Here is a 25,511-nt window from a genome sequence, read left to right as displayed (position 1 = left end):
CAGATAAGGGAAAGTCAGAGGATGTTCTAACTTCTGTGAAAGGAAGTAACATCTGTTATCTGCCTTTTCCCACGTTAAAACATTATTTTTCTCACCAAAAATGAAGTAATATTTGGTGACAATATTTAACATAATTAATAAATTATTAATTTAGTCCCAGGGGCCTTACAGGTCTCACAATAGGGTAACATTAACTAAAACTCATAACAGCCAGGAAAGTTACGCAACTTGTTGCTGGAATTTTTCTTTTCTGCTCAAGGTATTTTTTACAATATCTTTTCAAATATTGAGATTTTTTACAAAAATAACATTTAATTTAAAGTTTTTACTTAAGGTCACTAATCTTGATTTATTAACTTTCATCATGGTTGTTTTTTCTGATACTTTTTGTATTCTTTCAATGAGTTTCCTTTTAACTACTTCCTGTGTTAATTTATCGTGAAATTAATTTTCATACTGTCAGCAGATTATTGTAACTTTCATGTACACTCTTTAGATATATTGTAATGCAAATATCTTCCAGAAGGATCAAAGATCATTCATTTGTCCACCAGGCTTTTCAAATAGTTTATATGGCTTTCCATATCATTGTTTTCCAAAGATCCCCTTATATATCTTCTTCAATTTTTGCAGTGAAAGTTGACTTTTCATGATATTTTCACAAAGCTTTCCCAAAAGGCTATTGCCATGGTTTCTTTTCTTATATGCTTCAATTGATTATTTTCAACTAGTAAACTCATTATGCTATGAACTTTGCTGTCTTTTTCCATCCATAATTCTGTAATGGATGAAGAAAATCCTTGACCATAATCTCCCAAATGTCTTCTTTAATCAACTGTAGTTTTAATTGAAACTTCCATACCTGATAGTTGCTATTATTTAACTTCAAAATATGTGTCTTCATGCTTTCTGCCATCCTGAATTCTGTTGTTCTTTCAGTGCTTCAATTCTTTCATTCTTAAAAAATGTATTCAATTGATTATTTCTTTCTCTGTGAACTCTGATGATTTGGCATTTATATTATATAAGTGCCATGATAGCTGGGTGCATAACATGATAACTTTATGCCATATGAATGTATAAAAAACAATAGAAAGAAGGTAACACTGTATGACAAAAATTTATGAAACTTTATTCTTTGATCATTGATACCAGAAAAAAACAATAAAACTAGTAGAACAAAAATGTTATAAAAAATGGGACATTAGTACCCCACACAATTTTATTACACTAACAAAAAGGAAAACAAAATATTGCAATGGTAATAATAATTGTTGCAAAACATTGCATGTTAATATTTATGTCCATTCATTATAAGACATTAATAACAGAAAAAAAGATAAAAAGAAAACAGTAAATTTACTAAAAAGCATCCCACACTAACATTAAAGCAAATGAAACAGCTACAAAACAATACTTAGTGATTATTCAAAATTAAAAATTATTTAATGCTATAATTAATTTTAATTTATTCTATACTATTTAAGTTATGAATTACTTACCTCAGTGTTCTACTACCTGTAGGACGTTCAGACTGGGTAGAAAAGGCACTAGTGATGCTGAATTTGGAGACTGAGCTGGTCTCTGAACCATCACTTTCAATACCAACAGTAACATTCACTTCTTTCTCTGGACTTATTATAGATGGTGGCACGTTGTGAGTACCTCCATTACGACTATTCACTGAATTTACAGGTAAAGCTCTATTTCCTCTATGCATATGAACATGAAATTGCTTTTCAAATCCATGTCTGGATGTAATTTCACTGTCAGAATAAATGCCTACGGGTGTCATTGCTGAAAAAAATAATTAAAACAAATTAATAATAAATAAATTAAAAGCATTTATGAAAATTAACAATACAGAGATCATGATAAATATTAATATTTATTTAATAAGAATTTATAATTTTTATTTATATAAATCTTTTACATGTTTTCAGATAGTACAAAGGTTACCATAAAAGTTTTTGAAAATTGCTTATGTAAAAATTTGTAGATTAAAGTTAATAATAGCATTCAGTAATACTTTATCTNGCTTCAATTCTTTCATTCTTAAAAAATGTATTCAATTGATTATTTCTTTCTCTGTGAACTCTGATGATTTGGCATTTATATTATATAAGTGCCATGATAGCTGGGTGCATAACATGATAACTTTATGCCATATGAATGTATAAAAAACAATAGAAAGAAGGTAACACTGTATGACAAAAATTTATGAAACTTTATTCTTTGATCATTGATACCAGAAAAAAACAATAAAACTAGTAGAACAAAAATGTTATAAAAAATGGGACATTAGTACCCCACACAATTTTATTACACTAACAAAAAGGAAAACAAAATATTGCAATGGTAATAATAATTGTTGCAAAACATTGCATGTTAATATTTATGTCCATTCATTATAAGACATTAATAACAGAAAAAAAGATAAAAAGAAAACAGTAAATTTACTAAAAAGCATCCCACACTAACATTAAAGCAAATGAAACAGCTACAAAACAATACTTAGTGATTATTCAAAATTAAAAATTATTTAATGCTATAATTAATTTAAATTTATTCTATACTATTTAAGTTATGAATTACTTACCTCAGTGTTCTACTACCTGTAGGACGTTCAGACTGGGTAGAAAAGGCACTAGTGATGCTGAATTTGGAGACTGAGCTGGTCTCTGAACCATCACTTTCAATACCAACAGTAACATTCACTTCTTTCTCTGGACTTATTATAGATGGTGGCACGTTGTGAGTACCTCCATTACGACTATTCACTGAATTTACAGGTAAAGCTCTATTTCCTCTATGCATATGAACATGAAATTGCTTTTCAAATCCATGTCTGGATGTAATTTCACTGTCAGAATAAATGCCTACGGGTGTCATTGCTGAAAAAAATAATTAAAACAAATTAATAATAAATAAATTAAAAGCATTTATGAAAATTAACAATACAGAGATCATGATAAATATTAATATTTATTTAATAAGAATTTATAATTTTTATTTATATAAATCTTTTACATGTTTTTAGATAGTACAAAGGTTACCATAAAAGTTTTTGAAAATTGCTTATGTAAAAATTTGTAGATTAAAGTTAATAATAGCATTCAGTAATACTTTATCTATTATGTCACACACAGCAATTTATAACCTCAACTGCAATTGTTTTCTAGTAATTCATTTAAAAGAATAAAATACTACAGTTAATGTATTGTGATTATCGTATTATTTTGCTGTACAATTTTTTTTTATACAGTAAAAGTATTTGTTAGAAATGAAAAATATTTTAATTGTCCACAAAGCCATAACTAGGCAGGTGCAACAGGTGCACCCACACAGGACCCACTTGGAAGAGGGACTCAAACTGCTGTTCACAAGAAATTATATTTTTAAATTTTAAATTTTTCTGCCTTTTTACAGCGGTTTGGCGATTACAATTTGCCTTACTTAGACCCTAGATGTCTGCTCACCAGTGTTCCCAACTGCGGCGACTTTTAGAGAAATCTAGTGAGGTAGCAGAGACAAGAGACAAATCAGTCAAAAGTAGTGACTTTTGAGATTTTTTTAATTTTTTGAGAAATTTTAATTTATGTTTATAGTTTTCAAATTTACAGATTTTTCTCTACTTTATAGAACTCTGGCAACTACTATTATTATTATGATATACAAAACTGTATTTCTAGATTTTTCTACAGTGTGCAGAGCTAGAAGTCTCGAGGTTGTAAAAGGCATGCAGAAATTCTGACATTATTTTTTGCTTTATAGTGGTTTGCATATGTGGTGTATACCTCAATGGCGGATTAAGTGGTAAGCGAACTATGAGGCCACGTATGGCCTCGAAATAGCCCCCGAGGTCTTTAAAATGCTACTGAAAAAAGGGATTGTGAAAATGCAAAAGATAGAAATAGTCCAGAAAAACGCTTTGATATAGACATGGAAGTAATAAATAATATAGCTTTATGGCCAACGATATTAATTAACAGATGCTATTATTGATCATATTCTTAAAAAAAAAAAACCAAAAAGTATTAGGAATATAGAGACATGGGTGTAGTGAGAAGGCCTGGGTGGGCACGGCCCCCAGAAATCACAGCCGATAAGTGTTGAGCCGATTTGCAAACAGAAATAAAAGATTGAAGCTGAAAATCCTGAATGTTAAAAACAAAAAAAAAAAAGGTCAACGGCTCACTGTGCCCAATGTTATGATTAAAGGAAGTTTCATATTTTGTGTGTGTTAAGTTATTGTCAATTCATACGGAACTTTCATTTTAGTGATCAATAATTTGAAATAATTCAATTTTGTGTCAGGTTGGCCTCTACTAGGCCCCATAACAAAACTCTGGCTATGCCCATGTATAGAGAATTTGAAATCAGTGTATAAAGACAGAGATGAAATGTATTACAAAAGACTTTCTTATGATCATTTTTACAGAAAAAAATCAAATAAAATTGTGGGAAAGAGAAATTGGCTGATATTTTCAGAAAGAAGAAAAAGTGTTTACTGCTACCCTTGCAAACTCTTTTCAACATCAAAGTCTAAATTAATAACTGGTTTATTAAGTAGCGACAAAGTAGTGACTTTTCAAAATATTTGTGGCGAAATCAGCGACTTTTATTTTAAAATGTAGCAACGTTTATTTACGAATGTTTGACAACACTGCTGCTCACCAACATGAACATTCAAATGAATGGCAGAACTGACTGATATTTTCAACATGCCTATGATAATTTGCCTAACTTAGGTTAATGTAGTGTATTGTAGTTATATTGGAACTCCTCATCCTCCCTCAACTGTGGTTTTGTTGGTCCAGGTGAAATCTATTTGCTTGCAGTCGTAAAGGGTAATAAGAAAATGTAGACAAAGGGCCATAAAAAGGAGGACAAGAGAGTAGGAAGAAGATCAAGAGAGAGAAGCAGTAGTGAAGTGGTGGAGTCCGAAAGCGAGATTACAGATGAAAGTTTTTTGTGTGTTACGATATTTGGTTGTTCGAGTTGTGTGTGACAAATCGGTGGGGCAAAATCCGTAATTCAAATCAGGTTATCTACAGTTAGGTTACAGTGTGAATACAGCAATGTAGTCACTATACTTGTGTTTGTGAAAACAGTTAAGAATGCAAATAATAATATTAACATTATTTGATTAATATTAAGATTTCATTAACAGACACGTGATGAACGTGCTTGGCTAACCCTGCCAAGTTTGTTATGTTGGGTTTTTGTTATTTCTGTAGGTAATTTTGTACTTTTGTATTTGTATAGTGAAGTGATTTGCAATGTTAAGTTTTTATATACTTGTAGACTTTTCATTTAGTACTTTATGTACATTTAAGTTTTATAGTAAAATTTTAATAATTAATTTTATGTGCAACAAATTTTTAGGTTTTTATTATTTTCTGTAAAATGTTTGGTTGGAAAAACATGGGAATATGGGATACGAAGGCATCCAAGCAAATGATATTTTGTCACGTGCTTGCATTCGCTCTATAAATGATAGTTAGTATACAGTTTACAGTATCTTATAACAGTTTTATACTTGTACAGGCAACATGTTAAAAATAATATTTTTGTTTAGTTCTAGTTTAAAAATGTCTAAGCAACTGTCAGGTGCACAAAAGAGAAATATAAGAAAATGAAAATTAGAAGAATGCAAGTCAATGTTGCAACAATTTGTTAAATGGCTAAGTACAGAAACACTAGAGAATGGAAAAAGTGTGGAAGAGGTCAAACCTACTACTGCTTCAAAAGCTGATGATTCAACACTATATTTGACATCTACCCCTTCAATGAACGACAATTCTCAGAAAAGCAAAAACAAGGAGCCATTGCAAGAAGTAAAATCTACTACTTCACAAGATATTTTACTACAGTTATCCCATAATAATTCAAAAGAGGACGAGCCTGCACAAAGTAATGTCTCTCAAATCGATAATACTGTACAAAATATGTGCTCTACTGTTCCAGAAGAAATACTGCTAAATTACAATGACCCCAATTCCTGGCCTACTATTACAAATAAATTAATATATTCACTTGTCATACATGGTCCGGATCAAGGCGACGTTAACTTTAACATGTTGAAAGCAGATGATTCAGGGCGAAAATTTACAAAGGACTGGTTTTATGTTAAACAAATTAACGGAGAAATTGTTAAAAGAAAGTGGATTTTATATTCCATTAATCAAAATGCAGTATTTTTCTTTCCTTGCATACTATTTGGACACAAATCACATAATCTTTCAGATCCACAAAAAGGATTTCATGATTGGAGGCATCTTCATCCAGTTATTTCCTTACACGAAAACTCTCTGGAGCACTGAAATTCGTATGTGAAAAGTGATGGAAAAGAATCTAAAATTAGAAAATGCAATTACTGTAATGATTATGTAGTTAATTCAATTAACAAGGAAAAAATGATACGGCATGAAATATTAAAAATAATATTGGATGCTATTCTATTCTGTGCCAAAAATAATATTGCTCTTAGAGGTTCAAATGAAATTATTGAAGATCCAAATTGTGGCATTTTTTAAATTTGATTGAATTTGCTAGCCATTATAATACTACTTTAAAGAAACATATCGAAAAACATAAAAAAGGTTCAGTTTCTTATTTCTCACCCATTATTCAAAATGAAATAATAAATTTAGTCGGGGACAAAACTAGAAATGAAATCATATGCAGAATTAAGAAAGCAAAGTACTACACCATTGTATTCAACTGCACCTCTGATGTTTCAAGAAAAGATCAAATGAGTCAGATGATAAGATATGTCCATGTTGACTGTAATGAAACGGTAATGATTGAAGAAAGCTTCATCAACTTTATTCAGTCAAATGAAAAAACAGGAGAAGGTTTATCGACTGAAATTTTAAATAAACTAAAAGTTGATAAAGTAGATATTCAGAATTGCAGGAAGCAAGGATTTGACAATGATGCCAATATGGCTGGCAAATATAAAGGAGTAAATGCACATATTTTGGAAATTAATAATTTAGCAATATTTGTACCTTGTGTAGCTCATAATATAAATTTAGCTGGTGTCCATGCTGAATCTACAACTCCAGAAATGATTACTTTTTTGGTACTGTGCAGAGATTATTTAATTTTTACTCATCCTCAACAAGACATTGGGACATTTTAATGAAGTGCCTAAAATTATCACTTAAAAGTTTTTCTGATACAAGGTGGTCATCAAAGGCCAGATCAATAAAGGTGCTATATTTACAATTACCTGAAGTAATAAAAGGACTGCAAATGATTGCAAATGCTTTTTCAAATCCATAAGCTGTATCTAATGCAAAAGGTTTGATTTTGCAAATTAATTATAAATTTATCTGTACTCTTTCTGTATGGAATAAAATTCTACAATGTATCGATCGAACAAATAAAGCATTGCAACAGAAAGATTTGTCAATAGATTGTGGAACAAAATTAATTGCTGGATTACGTAGTACATTACAAGAGCTTCGAGATACAGGTTTTAAACAAAATTTCCAGGAAGTACAAAATTTGGCTGAAGAAATGGGTATAGAAAAGAGATTTCTTAATAATAAACAAAAAAAAAAAAAAAACAGTTAAGATGATGGAAATAGATGAAACATCAGATGAAGGAAGTAACTTGACACTCAAAAAATTATTTAAAATACAAATTTACAGTGTTTTAGACACACTATTGTCTCAAATAGATTGGTGTTATCAAAAAATAAAAACTATCTGTGACGATTTTTGCTTTCTCTATGGCTCATCTTTACAATATGTGAGTGTTACTGATTTTAAAAAATCGGCTGCAGATCTCGCTATTAAATATAGCAAAGATTTAAAAAAGTATGAATTCACAAGTAAAATTGAAAGTTTTAAGTTTGAAGTAACAACTCTTATACAAAATATAGAAACCGCATCTCTGCTTAATATTCTACAGGCTCTTCATGATTTTTGTTTAAATGAATCTTACCCAAATATCAATGTCACTCTTCAAATATCAAATATTTCTAACTCTTCTTGTTTCTATTGCTTCTTGTGAGAGAAGTTTTAGCAAGTTAAAGTTAATAAAAAATTATTTAAGATCAACTATTAAACAAGAATGATTATCCACTATTTCTATTATTTCAATAGAATACAATATCATTAAAAATATTAATTATGATGATGTAATTAATGAATTTGCTGAAATGAAAGCCAAAAAAGTTCAATTAAAATAAATCTTATTAAAAATCTATTGTAATGTATTTGTTTTATTATTTTCCCAAACCAAATAAATTAAGGTACCTAAATGCAAATTCTTGCACAGGGCACAGGAATGGCTAGTTACAGCTCCAATTGTCCACATCAAATACAGCTATCCCTTGATAATCCAACAGGTATGGGACCAAAGGGGTGTCAGATTACCAAAAGTGTCTGGATTACCGAAAGTGATTACATATTTGGCATTGTTTTTCTAGCAGTAGCCTACAATATTCCCTACGCCAACTGTTCAAACAGAACTGCTCACGGAAAACACACAAAATGTGTGTCATCGTGTAAGAATTGGGTGGGAAGATTCATGTCGCAACATGCTTCTGTGCAAGCAGATACATAATGGGGATGGGTACCTTAACGAGAGGTGCATCGGACTACTGAGCATGTTGGATATCAAAACGTCGGACTATCAAGGGACAGCTGTACTATCTTATGATAATATAAACAGTTTAGAAGAACTTGGACAATGATATACGGTCAGAAGAGCAGAGAAAAGAGATATTAAAGAAAATAATAGATATATTTATATACAAACCATCATGACGTTTTTGCATCTGCATTCTCATCTTTAATTGACGAGCACGTTCTTCTAAATCTAAAGTCATTTGATCCCTGCTAGCTCGACGAAGTGGTATCTGAGGTAACTGCCGTTTTTTGGGACTTGGAGTACCTCCAACTGAATGGGGATGTGCAGACCTCCTATTACTAATCGTTGTTATAGGGGAGCGGGGTCTGAAAATGATTTTTATTAGCATTGATAATATATATAAAAACTAATATTAATTGTATATTGCAAATACAGAAAAACATAATTGATATAATTTGATACATTAAATGATCTTAAATAATATGAATTAATATGAGACAATATAAATATGTTTAGTAGATATTGCATATTAGGACAGAGAACTTAGTACAGGTATCTCTCTTACAATACAGTCTCAAAATTGGTTTAGCTCTAACATGTTTAAAAAATCCTCTGTACAAAATTTCACAATTTTTAAGTGTAAACTCTGTTATTTGATATTTTTTTTATTCAAGTAAGCATGCATGTAATCTCAAATTTGCCCATGGATTTTAGAATATTAAAATTTTCAATTTGTTTTGTGCATTTTGACAGGTTTACTTTAATAAAAACTGATAGTGCAATTTGTTTCTTCCTTGGCCTTGCTTTCCTATCAATCAGATGTTTTGACATTGCTTTCAGACTTCAGCCTTTAAGACTGTTGCTGCTATTTGTTTTTATAGATTAATCTTTGTATTTAGTAAAGTTTATTTAAACACTTTTAGGTAAGTATTATGAAACTGTTTTAACCATAGATAAGTAACCATTCGTAAAAACAATGAACAAAATATGGCAGTATCTCAGTATTCAAACTGTTCCCAACTCAAACAATTTGATATTTGGACACAAATTCTGGAAAAAATTTGTTCAGAATCCAACTAAACAAATGCAACCCTCTAGAACAAATAACATATTTTTATTTTGTCATTCATAAAAAATTATGATGATAAAAAATAAAGATGTTGCTGATATTTCTGATCAAGATCAACAAAAAAAGCTCAGATGATGATGACACTTTGTAAAAAGAAATGCCCTTGTTTAACTAAAATTAATATTGATGCTTAATACAGTACTTTTAATTGTGATTGCTACTTAATTATTGATTGAAAATAAATTATTGATTGCTTTAATAAACATATTTCTCTTATAAGGAGACAGCCAGATGTTCGTATCTCTGATTCAAATAAAACCTGGTGAACAGTAGCTCTAAACCAGGCCTGGCCAACCCGTGGCCCACGGGCTTCATGTGGCCAGTCACGTTAAATTGTGTGGCCTGCTAAGCGATATTATATATCTATTAAAACTTTTGTTTTCCATTATGTTCCAAAACAATTAAATAAGTGAAAATTTACATGTGTCATTCTTATAATGCACAAGTGTGAGTACAAATTCTTGGTTTAACAATAAAATCTTATTCATTTTGTATTTGTTTGACTTTTTTAAAAGTATGTTTGCCTAAATTGTGGCCCACCATAATCTTATGTGTGATCAAAGTGGCCCGCAAAACAATTTGGGTTGGCCAGGCCTGCTCTAAACACAAGTAGTTCCTTGTCCAAATAATAGGAGCTGCTTCTCAAGCATTTATGAAAAATGGGTCTCTGAAAATTGAGTGTTTAACTTATAAGTCCAACATGTAGAACCTTATCTATTCAGCTATTGCCATTTCTAAGCAGTAGCTAAATAGATAAGGTTCTAGACCAGTGATTCTCAACATTTCTGAGGCCGTAAAATGCCATTCATATACTTATTACACGGAGCATTAGCATCAATATATTAAAAAATTGATAAGCAATTCCATGTTTACTATTCTCAGGAAACAATGAAGCAATAAAGTAATAAACTTTAATAAAAAGTATAAAATCTTTCATGAAACACTTCAGGTAGGTTTGCGGAACACTGGTTAAGAACCACTGTTCTAGACGCTGGAGCTACACAATACGGGTTTGATCCTTTGTGACTTTATTATTATTTTTTTTAATGTGTAACATAGTTATTTTATCATATCATTAGCATTATTATTACTATTCTTATTTGTGTTTAGAGCTACATGCTCACCAAGTTTCATTTGAATCAGAGATGTGAACATCTGGCCGTCTCCTTGTTAGTGACAAAAAAAATAGCATAATTTGCTAGCTTTTGGAACCTAACCGTACATTTTGAATCTGTCCTTTGTTCCATATAGTATGGATTTGCATAACATGACACTTTTTTGAAATGTAACTACTGTGTTATACAATAGATATCTGTACATGTTTGTAAAGAAGGCATCAAGGTTGTCAAAATAGTATGTAAACAGTCTATATTAATTACATTTGAAAATTACTATTTATCTTATAAACTTGTGAGGTCAGTCCTGCTCCCATTAACAAAGAATTTTTAGGGGTCAAATAATCAAAATTTTGACAATTTGCATGGACAGTGTTTGAGAATCAAATAGAAAAACAAACTTGTTTATAAAAAATTTTTATGTTGTGGCAAACAGAACTTCAAACCACAAAAATATAAATATGTCAGTAATCAGACTCTATTGAGTTGGAACAGTAAATGTAATCAGATAGGCAAACGAGTAAAACTTTCTCGGAAAAAAGAAGTTAAAAGAATCTAGTTGAAACGAGAAATGAATTGACTGTCCATCAATAAGGGCTAGCAGGCAGTATCCAAGATAATGATCTTTGAAAAATTTGTGTCAAATGGAGACATAAGAAAGAGTTCCACCCAAACTTTCAGATGATAAAGTCATCTCTCACCTTGCTGTCCTCCATGGACTAACCCAGAGAGTTAAGTTCAGTAACCAACAACCAAGATAAGAATCACTGATTAAATCAAGTTATCTCATTATCTACCAAATCAACTCCTTATAGAAGAAAAGTGTAGTTTGAATCACTGAAGGAAAGTGAATAAAGATGATTCCATGCTTCCACTCCAAGTTTCCAATGATCTTCCAATTCAACCAAATTTGTAATCAGAATAATTTATCAACCTCTAATACACATCTCAAAGCCTGATGAGTTAATATAATAATTCAACTATCGCCTAAATATTCTGGCTATAAAATGGCTATAATCAAATAATTAATACAAATAAATTTGGTACTAGAAGTAAGTGTTAGGCACCATCTCTTATCTAAATTAATAATTATAATTTAATAAATAATTTAGAACTTTATGGAGGAAAATAACTGATCCATGGCAGGGCTTGAACCAACAGCCTCCACTTGCCATGTGGTGCGCTACCAATTGCTCTAACCAGATCTCAAGCCAGCCTTCACTTCCAGAAGTATTTAAATTTCGATATAACCCTACTTCTGGAAGCAAAGGCTGGCTTAGGATCCGGGTAGCACAATTGGTAGTGAACTGCACAGCAAGTGAAGGCTGTGGGTTCAAGCCTTGCCCCGGGTCAGTTATTTTCCTCCAGAAGGTTCTAAATTATTTATTAAATTATAATTATTAATTTAGATAAGAGATGGTGCCTAACACTTACCTATAGTACCAAATTTATTTGTATTAATTATTTGATTATAGCCATATTATAATCCAAATATTTAGGCGATCATTGGACTATTAAATTTGTCAAGCTCTCATCCATTTTCAGAACTTTCATGCACTCTCTATCTTTCTCTCTGGAAAAAATAAATGGTCAACTCACTTGCATGTTATGTGCTGGGAAATATGCAATGTTATAAAAAAAATATGTAGAATTCCTTATACAAATAAACTTGTCAGAGGAGAAATTTGAAGACTTTTTTAACAATCATATACTTGGCCATAAAAAAGGGTTAAAATCCTCCACATATATGTTTCAAATTTGTCAGTTCAACCAAGGAAAAAACTGAGTAGTGTCAGAATTCTGACGTTTTACAATGATAATTTATCCAATCACTGTATAGAGGGGAAGCCCACAAACTCTTTGTAATCCTCTATTTTGATGTGTCTGAATATGGAATGTTAGCAATAATGCAATTGATTCTTGATAAGTCAAACTTCATTAACTTGAATCTCTAGCTAAGTTGAATTTTATTCTCTGATGTCTGACATCACCAGTTTGGTGTTAGACATCAGATTGCCATGGTTAATAGGTAAAGGTTATATTGAGTTCAACAAAGTTTTTTAATATTTTTAACAGCTGTTGTTACTTAACTTAGATGTGTGATTTAATTGTAACAATTGTGAAATTTAACACATTATTGCTAATGTGAGATTGTATTCTTTGTTTACAAGCTTATTCTAAACTTTTTTACTTCACATTTTGTTTGAATAAAATCAAGTTTAAATGTCTTCAGATAAAAAGCATATCAGGCATATTATGCTTTATTAGTTTTGTAAAAAATGTAACACCATGCTAACAGTAAAAAAATTCATAATGTGTATGAGGAAAATGCTCCTAAACTTAAAACATGTGAAAATGAGGTTGGTTTTAAAAAGTTCCATTCAAGAAATGTTGAAGTAAAGAATACATAATGTATAGAACATCAAATAAGCTGTTAACAAAGAAAAACTGCAGGAAGAAATTTTAAAAAACAATGAATAACACACAATATACATAACCAAACACTAAAAATAAAATAAAAAAAGCACTGAAAACATATGAGCATAATGAAGAGCAAGAGTGAGACACAACTTGGATGCACTACAGATTGTGTTTACACAGCTTTACAAGTTTAAATTAAGAAGCAAATATTCAATATATCAAAATATTAATGACATCATCTTTAGTTTTAATTCAACTAGATTGACTAATCATCCATCAAAAATGAGTGAAAAGTTTAACTTTTGTTGGATTAACTGAATGCTAAAATAATCTTGAAAAAAATTAAACATAAAAAGTAATATTGATGACATCCATTGGCTTGGATTTAGAAGCTGATTATTCATCTACATTCAAAATACTTTTCTGAGTTACAAAATTTCCTCCCTCTATATAAGAGGGGGAAAATTATTGGAAACTTGTCAGTTTTTAAGATGCAGGGCTTAATTATTTTTTCCAAAAAAACAGGAAAAATAGAAATGAAGAACCAAAAAAAAAAAATAAGATAAAATTATTTTTAAAAATAAGACAAAAGTAGGACTGCAAATGATAAAAAAATAAATAAAGATAGAAATAAAAATTTATTTATTCATTAAAAATATCAATAAAAGTGTATCTGTATAATTAAAATGGGTGTAAAAATATAGGACTTTATTAATTACCCATTCTTTTTTAGACAAAAGACAAAGAAACAAATTCATACATAACAAATGAAAATCACATGAAATATTATCAATAGCTTTGCTACAGATATTTATTATTCAAAATAAACATGGAGAAAAATACAGTTTAAAATTGTATAACATATGTAACTAGATAACTGTAAATGATTCAATTTTTATAAATAAACATCTCCAAACCCGATATCCAATATAGTAAGACACCAACCGAATGCCGTAAATCAATCAGGCTATTATTATTCCAATCGGGCTTCCAAATTATTTAAATTATTTAATATATTTATAATTATTAATTTTAATAAGAGATGGCGCCTAACGCTTGCCTCTAGTGCCAAATTAATTACGTAATTTATTTAGAATTTAGCATTAAAATAGCCCGATTGATTCAATTTTTCTTGAGCACTAGATATTTCTTCAGTTATTATTTTAATGTCTTTTATATTAGTCTCTATCACTGTTAATGCAATTCTTATACTCATATAATTTTTCTTTTTTAAAACTTTCAATAACCTTTCATTACTTTAAGCTAAGCAATTTTGTGATGTTAACTCATCTTGCAAAAATTTGATTTTAATTTTAGCATTGTTTATCTTTTCTTCATTTTGTAGTTTACATTTTTTAATTCCTTCTACTTTCTTTTGCTCTTCTTCCTCAAACCTTTTTTTTTCTTTTCCTCTTCAGCAACTTTTGCTTTTGCTATTCAGTTTACAATGCAGAGGAAGTATTGTAAACTGAATAGCTTTTGACTACACAATTTAAGAGCTTCCCCTTCATAGGAACTAAAAAAGTATCACCATATCTTCTTACTACATTTTTAACATGACTTATAGCAATTATAGTCAATTCTGAAAGATTCAATCTATTCTTTGATAAGATGTTGTTATTGATAGAGAATTCTTGCCTTATATCTGTATTTCCATGGGAAAGAATTAAGCAGTTCTTCACAAAAGAAGTAAGGTTTGGATACTTTGGTTTGTCACTTTGAGCCACTTTTCCAAAATATATCTATATGTTGATGACTTTCAGACCTGAACTCTTCACAACTTTTGTACATTTGATTCTAATCTGTGAGCTTGCCATTCCAACATTACCTATCTATAATCTGATCTTCTATCGTAAGATTTTATTTGCAATTCTAGGTTGAGTAAACATCTAAGACTCCATACAGGTGTAAAGTTTGCTGACTGTGTATGATTGTTGGGACAGTTGAAGGTGTTATGCCCCGGTGGACCTACGTCTGTTAGGCGAGGTTGGAAGGTCAAAGGCACAAATGAAATACAATAAGGACTTTACAATTTCTTTAATATTCAGTAACAAATGTTTAATCATAGATAATTACAAACTTTTATCTATTCTAAAGCATGAGAAGAACAGAACTCATATCCCTTTTTACAATATTCGATATTGTATACACTATACATGAAGTAAGGATAAAGATATTACGTCTTCTTTCCATATATGTAGTTTACATACGAGCTTTTTGAAAGAATGCAATAATCAAATATGACGACAAAAATAAAGTCTTACTTAAGTCCTTCGATGTTTCTTTTGCCGTCTCTTGCACTTAATTCATAGATGTTGGATGTATTTAATATGATGGACTTGGATTCTATTGGGTTGTTCGGAATGTAAGTTCGTTTTTTTACCACTAGACGGATTAGTGGTATTTATCCCGTCATTTTCGTTCTAAACCGTATTATCATTATATATTTTGACAGCTAGCATTTTATGGCTTATTTGTAAAAATTTTCGTATGATTTCGTTTTGGCACTTTCGTTTTGTTTATTTTTTATGTCCCATCAAATATGGAAGATCGAAAGCAGCATCTTTGGCATATTTTGCTTTTTTATTACCAAAAAAATAAAAATGCCGTTCAAGCGAGAAAAAAATCGTGTGACATGTATGGTGGAGATGTGTTGACAGAACGACAGTGCCAAAACTGGTTTACAAAATTTCGTTCTCGCAATTTCAGTATTGAAGATGCACCACGTTATGGATGGCTGGTTGAAGCCAATGAAAACAAAATAAAAGTACCAATTGAAGCAAACTGCGGAATAACAGCACGTGAAATCACTAAGAAATTAAATTTGTCAAATTGAACTGTTTATGAGTACTTGAAACAAATTGATTTCATTTCAAAGCTCGAAATATGAATTCACGAGTTCTTAAAGAGAAATGCTCTATTTGGTGGGATATTAAGGAAACTTTTTTTTGAGCTTTTACCAGACAATTTAACAATTGATTCGAAAGTGTACTGCATTCGAGTAAACAAATTGCGTAATATCATCAAACAGAAAAAGCCAGCCAGAATTGATAAAAAAAACCAGGTGTAGTGTTTTANTAAAGGTATAAGTTAGGAGTTCATGGAAAACTTTTTTGAGTATAAATTTCCAAGCTAATGGTAGACCTTCTGCATCCCTTGCATTTATACATGCCTCTTCCAGTTTGCATTTGTAAATTTCAATTTTCTCAGCGGTCATTGCTAATGTTGGGAGTGCAAGGGTTTGACAATCCTTTTTGAATATTCGTTTCATCCCATTTTTCTATCAATGGGTCTATGCCATCTGGCAGAGTATAGTTGTATTGGAACCTTTCCTGACGTTATATTTATTCCTTAAGCCTTTCTTTCAAATTTCTTGTTGTAATGCCAATATATTGGGTTGTTCAGAAAGTAATTTCGTTTTTTTTTTCATGGAAAAAAACACAATATTTTTGATGATGATATTTAAATTAGATTTCAATGCACATGTGGGAAAGATACTATTGGGTTGTTTGGAAAGTAAGTTCGGTTTTTTTCATGGAAAAAAACAAACTTACTTTCTGAACAACCCAATATTTCTTCATTCAATTCAACATATACTCACGTTAATCCTTTTCTTTGTCTGAATGGGTGCTCCTACATTACGTTAACTCTTGAACCAACTCAAAGCAAGAACCAGAATAACGATTTGCACAAGAGTTTGAACTTTTATACCTCCCACCATTGGGTACGACATGCAAACACATGGTCTTGGTTATTGACCAATCAACAGATATGATGGGGTAACACCCGTTTACAATACAATACGAAGGAAAGAAACAAAATAATACAGGTAGCCCTCGGTTTACGCCAGTTCAATTTACGCTGATTCACAATAACGCCGCTGCGCAATTCGCCGTTTCGAGGTGTAATTCCCTGNTTTCTTTCACCAAGAATGCAATTAATTGAAAGCTGAAAACTGTTACAACTCAAAATGTAACCCTCTTGAATTCAATAACAGAGTGTATTAGCATATTGCGAAACTGTTATATGTACGTCCCTGAGCCATAATAAGCCATTTAGAGATATAACCTTTATACATAAGATAGAACTCGATACAAGCATTCCCATAAGTACAATAACTAAAACATCGAAAATTTTGAGTTGTAACCCTCTTGCTCTGAGCAGTCGAAATATTGGAGCAAAGAATGTCACATCCTTGAAACACAAGTTTTAAAGGGTTTCTCTCCTCTATTCTGCATTCTGATTGGTCTTCTCTCAGCTCCCTGTGACAATTCAAAACCTTTTGGGACACAGGAGAGGTCATTATCAACACTTAACCTGATCCCAATCATCTAAAATTCCTCCAAACTTTGAAATTCTCCCTTGTAATTCCAGCCTTTTATTTTTCTTTTTCACAGAAAGAACTTTTATTGTTTTTGTGACACTTTAAGTCTTGCTTTGTTTTTTATTTCAAAAGGTAAAAGTTTAAATGTCCAACCAGATATTTGTCATCATAAGCAAAAAATTTTAATTTCCGCCCAGGCCCTCATACAGATACAAATCAACAAATATTTGTTAAATAAAGATATTCTGTTACAAGCAGTCATTAATTTTGATAGTGACAATATTATATTTATTTGATCTTGTAATTTTTTTCTTATACCTAATTTTTAATTCTATTATACAAACAGAACAAAGGGAAGTGGGGATACTATTACAAAAAAGTATCTCTACTTCCCATATGTACAATTGTGGCTATCTCATATTTACTATGCAAATGTAGCTAGAACTATTTCTACGATTATCAGCACAAAACCTTTCTCACTAATTTCTAGCCGTATTAACATAGTACTCCTGTTAATACAAATAGAAATTAGTGAAAAAGGTTTTGTGCTGATTATCTCATCATTGTCATCTCTTTATTTAAAATGGGAGCTGTATATTGTCAGGGTTCTTCTTTCTCTCAAACCTTCATCATTGATCACTCTTGTCATCCTTCTGCACTTACACATGAAAAAGAGTGTCTCTCCTGTCCACATGTCTTATATATACTACTTCCTTCTACTCCCCTGCTGGACTCATTGTCCTTCCAGGCAACATAATAGAGAGAGACAAAAGACAATAGAACATTCCAGAATTGGTACAAATGTAAAAGTCTATAATCAAACAAAATTTATATATAACATGATGAATGATTGTCACACTATATTCAAAGGTTTCAAATTAATGTATAATTGTTGAATGGTATCATTTTGTACATCTCTCATAAATGGATAAAGGATTTCCAAATCTTTCAATAAAGAATTTTTAATGGTAGACAGTTCTTCAACAATATGGCTAATTTTGCCAAACGTGAGTGAACTTGTCATTCTTGTTTCATTAGATTTATATTCTTTAAAACATGAATGGGCTCTTTTGTCCCAACTCCTACATCTGAACAATAATTCTTAAATCTATACATTAAATTTTATTTTTCTTTAAGAAAACTTGTTTTTTGTGATTGAACAACCATTACCATAACATCAATAGTCAGGATTAAAAAAAATTATCTGTTTAATTATGATTGCAACAATATTTTGATGGAATGCTATGGAAGCAAACATATAATAGCTGCAAAATGAAAATGTTATCAGTCTGTGAATAACTTTCCATGTAAATACTTCTCAATTTGAATTGTGAATATCAAACAGAATAATGAATATATATAATTTTGTAATTGTAAACTAATAATTTTCAATAAACAGATAATGATGGATAATTTTATAATTCAAAAACTATTATTGTAATTAAAAAAAATATAGAATGTGAGATCCGAAAGGCCCTGGGTCTAATTTGTGAATTTTTATTAAATATGTTTAAATATAGACACGAAATATTACTTCGTTTTTGTGAAAAAAATATTGTTTTAGACGTGGGAAAAACCAGATAACAAATGTTATTTCCTTTCATCGAAGAGAACATCCTCTGTTTTTCCGTATCTGGTTAAAAATCTCGCTCAGATGGGAAATGGTTACCCCTCATTCATCCCCCTTTCGTCCGTTCTCACGAAAGAGTTACTGGACGATGATTGGACGAAAATTTTGAAATAAAAGGGGAAATTAGTCAGAATTCGGGGAGTTCTTCGACAGATCCGAAGCATCTAAACTCCACGCAGTTTTCCTCCTGATGGCCAACGCCCAAAACGGAGTCCGATAGACTAAGTCCCGAGTCTACACTTAGAAGAAGTGATATTTTTATATTTTGTGCACGAATTGATCTCCCGTATGAAAGTAATATGAACCCTATCTACAAGGTGTCCTCTACCTACAGAAACGAAGACGACGACAACTAACAGGTCGTATGTTTAGAATCATTTTGTGAGCTCTCTCTCTCGATCGCGCATTAGCATAGAAAAGGTCGTAGCCTCTAGTTTGTCGCTAAATGGTTGTAATCTAATTTTTGTATTCGTTTGTTTGAGATTTATTAAATTTACTCTTGTTTTATTTTATAAGAATGTCTCCTCAATTTATTCCGAATCAGATCGCAAACGCGTGTTAATCCGCGTATAATAAGATCGATTAACTGGTGTCAAGGAATCCTGACGAACGTCTGAACTTCGCAGTTCGGATCAACTAGCAGTTATCGCTCTCCTATGAAATATTTAAGATCAGATCTAGTGATCTGCATCCTAGAGAACTAGTCCTACCGACTAGTGCCCGTAAGTGGCGTAGATTGAGCTCTGCGTCCTTGGCTACTCTCACAAGAAGTTAAAAGATCATCTTCATAACTTATATTTTTTCATCAAATTACAGATCTCAGATTTCAACTTATAAATACTAGTAAATAAATAAATATATGGTTATTAACTTTTGAATATTTATTAAAAAATTTTCATGTAAAAGACATTTTCAAACAACATAGTTTGCCATTTATGTTTTGAAGATGATATCACATAAATGACCCTCATTTATGCAAAAGAACTCTTCACATCTTCAAACTCTATCATGAGGAGGCACAACATATTCTCAGATATGTTACTGTATGCATGATAAATTTTCACCTTAAGCATTTCAATTTTATGGACAAAGAGTATGGTATACAAAAGACATCCACAAAATATTAAAACTAAAGCAAAAAAACTGCCATGGAATCAATGACATACCCAAAAATATGTGGTACTACTCTATGCATGCCATACTTTGAAAATGTAAAGATTTTCTTTTGCATGAATAATTGTCACTTGAGTGATATCATCTTCAAAACATAAATGGCAAACTATGTTGTTTGAAAATGCCTTGTACGCAGTGGTGATATTCAGCGGGTTCGCACAGGTTCGGCCGAACCCGTTGTTAACATTTTCAAAGTTTTCCGAACCTTGTTAAACATATGTAACATTTCTCAATGGTTTGATTCTTTTAAAAATATTAAAATATACGTATTATACTCTGTAACACTACTAAACTAGAGCCTTCCGATGCACTATTTGAGCGAAAAAAAAAATTGTTAAGGAAAAATTTTCTGTTACGAACCCTTTGTTAAATATTTCGAATGTCATCCCTGCTTGTACATAATAATTTGCTAATAAATATTCAAAAGTTAATAATATAATTGTGTTTTTTGTAAATATAATTTTCTGTTTTCCTGCTGGACCTTGTATTATTTTATTACTATTAACATCAAAAGTTCTAAGTCAAAAGTTATGCAAAAAATTCTGCATGAAGTATTTTGCAATGCTTTTTTAATGAACTGATGTGAAAAAATTTATAATTCAGCAAAATTAAGAATTCATATACAAGAATTTTTAATATACAATAAATTTGTATATTAAAAATTATTATTTTAATTATCATTTACTTTTGGTAAACATTTTATCCATGTGTCTAAATCTTGAATCAATAATAATAAATTAATTTTTAAAAATGCATAGTGCTTTACATTATGCTATATACCTTAATTCAGGAGGTGAAAGTGAGCGGGATGTGGATTCTGGCATTCGCCTAGGTGATCTTGTTCTAGACATTCTCATTTCACCTGCAACCGTTGATCTTGACCGACCACGTGACATTATTTCATCAACAGGAATAGTACTTTCTCTTCTTGTAGTATGTCCATAAATCATATCTTCTCTTGAAACTATAATATAAATAAGGAAAATTAAGTAATAATAGAAAAACATTGTCATTATTTGATCTTAGTAATTATTGTTCTTTAATGTTTAAACTACTAAAATTAATTTTTATATTTTACAATTAAAAAGGAATAATTTTCTGTGATAAAACAAGATAAACCAGTTTGTATTTAAACATAGATCATAAATAAATATCCAAAAATGTAGAAATAAGAAAATAATTTATTAAAAATTAAAATTTCTTGAAACAAGATAAATCAGTTTAAATGTAATCAAATTTTTTTCACATTTGAATAAAACACCAATTAAAAGCTCTAATTAATATTTTACTTTCTAATATTTTTTAAATTAATTATGTTAACTTCATTGATGTAGAATTAGAACAAATGATAACTATAATATAAAGGTTTTTCAAAGTAATTTTGAAAAAATTTATAAAAATTTAATTTACAATATTAATATACATGCATCTTTGTATTCAAGTATTTTTTAAAGATCTATATTAATCTGTAACATCAATATAAACAACTTTTTCATGAATGTATTGAAGCTCTACTGTTTAAAAGTTAACAATGACTTCTTTATAAACTATATAATAATTTATTTGAATCATTTACAAGATTTTCATCCAAATCTCATTTAATATTCTCAACTAATTTCCAAAAACGATAGATAACCAATGCTACTTCTAATATTACATTCTTCATCAGTTTTAACTTACTAGGTTAAAAAATTATTTTCCAAATTAATACTGCATTTCTTAATTTAATAACTTTTTGAAAAATAGTATAACACAGAAATAGTAATTAGCAAACCATTTTGAAAGAAAAATATTAAACATCTAATATAAAAAGTAGGGTTTCTGAAACGGGATTCCGGGATCCCGGTTGTTTTTTTAACCCGGGAAATATCCCGGGAAATCCCGCAAATTTCTTAAAAATTCATTTTTTTTCTTATTTTGTGTTAAGGTTGAGGAGTTTTGCAAATAGAAAGCATAATTAACTCATTCACTGCCAGAATACATTTGTATTTATTAATTTTAAACCTACCTATTAGTTTTTTTAAATTTTTGCTCGTTATAGCATGTCACAAATGGTCAATAATCAATATATAGCTTATTTGTGGCATGACTATAAAAATTCTTTACTTGTCGGAACCTGTAATATCTGGAATAATTGTGCTTACGCTGTCTTGAGTTTTAACCATGCCCAGTAGCTTCAATAAATGCCTGACGCCAGATTGTGCAAATTGGGCAAGGATACAAACGAGTACAAAGTCTGCAAGTATGAAGTTTTTCTTCATAAACCTGATTATTAAAGCCAAATGAATTGCCGAATTATCGAGCTCTAAGCTTGATGCCGCTATTAAAGCAGCCAAGGTAGACAAATCAAGAATACTAGAGAGCGAAAGAAGTACTACAATCTCGAAAACGAACTCGAAATCTTCCAGGCTACAGGTGAAAAAACACATAATATCTGTCTTCTCTTAAATGCATTAAACACTATTCCAATCACATCAATTGAATCGGAAAGGGCATTCTCGGTGGCAAGACTTTTCATTACTAAAATAAGAATTAGAGTGAGTTATCGGAGTATTGACCATCTTTGCTTTTTAAAATCTTATAAAAGTTTGCAATATTTTGTATTATATTTTATTTAAAAAACGAAAATTACCTTCTAAATTAGAAGTTCATTTTTTTAATTTTTAACTCAATTCAAAACATTTTTTTTTTTTGTTGTTGTATGCAGTTTCCAGCAAACTTTAATTAATTTTTTTCTATTTGTGAAAATTTCTACGTTATTTAAAGGTAATTTTTATTATAGGCCTATAGACCTAACACAGCATTATTAATATGATTTTGGAGGTTACAAAACTTTAAAATTACTTTAAAAAATGGAAAATAATTATATCATTTGATTTCAAGATATTTTGTATACCTTAAAAATAATTAATTCTATCCCGGGATTTCCCAGGATCCCGGGAAACAGTTCACTTTTATCCCGGGATCCCGGGACAAGCAAAATACCGGGAAATGAGAAACCCTAATAAAAAGTAAGAAAAATAACAAAAAAAAACAAGTACAACAAAAATATGTTAAAATATTATTGATGCAAAGATCAATGAAATGCTGAACATATTTTGTATTATAATAATAGAAAGAAAATAAAACAAAGTATAGATTGTTTGCACAACACTTGCTTCAATCTTTAAATTATAATAAGGTTAAGGAAGATTTCTTGTCCTGAAAGTTTATAAGTCTAAGTTTGTTGTTAAATATCCTATATTCAAGAAAAAACAATTTTTTTATATCTTTGTTTCTTAGTCCAAGTTCAGAATTTGGACAGAGCAAAACAGTTAAAGGTTTAATATTTTCATTGTCAATTACAGTAGAGCATCGATTATCCGACCACTGATTAACCGTCACATCGGTGAACCGACTGTTCTAGTCGGCAAAGTTCAAATGTCCGCTAGTGATGTGGCACTACAATATTTGGCTATGTCTTGGCTACTTTAATATTATTTTTGTTAAATTTTTGCGTGTTTTAGCTGGCANAATATATTAATATATTACACTAATAATGTATTTTTTTCATTGTTTTCGGTTATCCGATTTTTTCAGTTATCCAACCAACCTGAGTCCCCAATTGAGTCAGATAATCGATGCTCTACTGTGTTCATAAATGCCAATGCATAAAGGATACATTTAAAACTTAAAAATTACAGTAAAAGAAACAAAATAATATAAAACTTTATATTCTTTTTTTATATTTATAGTTGTATTTTTATTATTATAAATTTTTATAGCAATTTAATTTTAACTATGTTCCAAATATTCAAGTTAATCTTATTTGAAATTAAACTAAATAATCAAATATTGACAAATTTTTCTGAGCTATTAACAGACTCTGGATTAATTTATTATAAAATTTAGATTAAACACAAATGTGTTACTATCTAAATATTTTTGCATAGTATAATTAAAAAGATTAATTAATTTTATTAATTAAATTTTTATAAATATCTAAGAAAAAATCATCCTAGAGTAGGATGTGAATTTGCAATTATAAGCTATATTGATGATTCCAGCCAAACTGATAACTCATTAAATGTACAAAAATTCAATTCATTTGAGAAAATATTTTGTTATAAAAAATGTATGCAATAAATCTGTTACAAAGGTACAAAATAAACAATATGGTTAACCCCATCAGGTCACAAGCTGTTGTGAACTAATGGTTTGGAATGTTTAGAATGTCAATTAGAAAGATTGAGCTTTGACTCCAATACTCGTAGACATGACAAAATTTAGAATAAGAAAATGTAGCATTCCTTTAAAAGAAAATTTATTGTGTTGTAAGTAATAAAAACACAAAAAAATTCTTAGATGTCAGAAAAGAAAATATCATTTCATAAGATAGGAGCCAAAGTTAAATCAATACTTGAAAATTAAGTCAAATGGAGGTGTCAAATTGATTAACACAGAGCAAACTTTCTTGCATCTGATCTGGTTGTCTAATTTTACCTGGAAACCTATGTTCTGCTGTACTATACCAACTTCCAGCCAGTTTGCCCCAGGGCCACTGATCATCATCCAATCTTTGTCCAATCACAGTCAGGTGTCAGATTGTGCAGATAAAAGATTGTGACCAGAACTTTCTATGTATCCATTCAAGAGAAGAAATTCATAACCAGAATTGTGTAAGCATTGTGAGTTCTAAAGGTGACTATTTCAGTGTCGACAACCACACTCACATCACTATTGCACCCTTTATTTATCTTGAAAAGAAGAAGGATTAACCTTTCCCTTCTCTCCTTCACACTAGTGACAAAAATTATAATTAATACAAAACAAGTCAGAAATATGAGTAACTTGTTTTAAGTACTTTAGAATGGTCCAAAAAAAAAGCTCCAAAGATTTTGGTTTTGGTGCCACAATATGTATCAAGTAGATGGAAAGTTAAAACATTATTCTTATATCATTTCTCAATAAAACTAATTTATTGATCAAGGGACATAAATGGGCACAGATTATGCAAATTTTGTATTAATAGAAGATAAATATTTTTTATAATACAATAAAACTTCTCCAAGTCCAAGTCAAGTTCAGTAACTCAAATATTTCTTTAACTTGAAAAAATGAAGCAATTG

The 25,511-nt window shown here is 30.1% G+C and overlaps 1 protein-coding gene across 1 annotated transcript in view; it reads right to left on the bottom strand.

Annotated features, from left to right (window-relative positions):
• LOC111625627 (regulating synaptic membrane exocytosis protein 2-like) overlaps positions 1 to 25,511 on the bottom strand; it is a 328,126-nt gene that overhangs the window by 58,678 nt on the left and 243,937 nt on the right. The window contains exons 14-16 of the mRNA XM_023368831.1: positions 21,184 to 21,367; positions 8,780 to 8,976; positions 2,600 to 2,894 (exon numbers count right to left, since the gene is read on the bottom strand). Of these exons, the coding sequence (XP_023224599.1) occupies positions 2,600 to 2,894; positions 8,780 to 8,976; positions 21,184 to 21,367 (676 nt within the window). The remainder of the gene's footprint in view (positions 1 to 2,599; positions 2,895 to 8,779; positions 8,977 to 21,183; positions 21,368 to 25,511) is intronic.

The sequence above is a fragment of the Centruroides sculpturatus genome, unplaced genomic scaffold, assembly GCF_000671375.1.
Source record: "Centruroides sculpturatus isolate CEXI.00-Female unplaced genomic scaffold, Cexi_2.0 scaffold356, whole genome shotgun sequence".
Lineage (NCBI taxonomy): Eukaryota > Metazoa > Arthropoda > Arachnida > Scorpiones > Buthidae > Centruroides > Centruroides sculpturatus.
The sequence above is the reverse complement of the archived record's forward strand: the minus strand, read 5'-3'. Positions and strand labels throughout refer to the sequence as shown.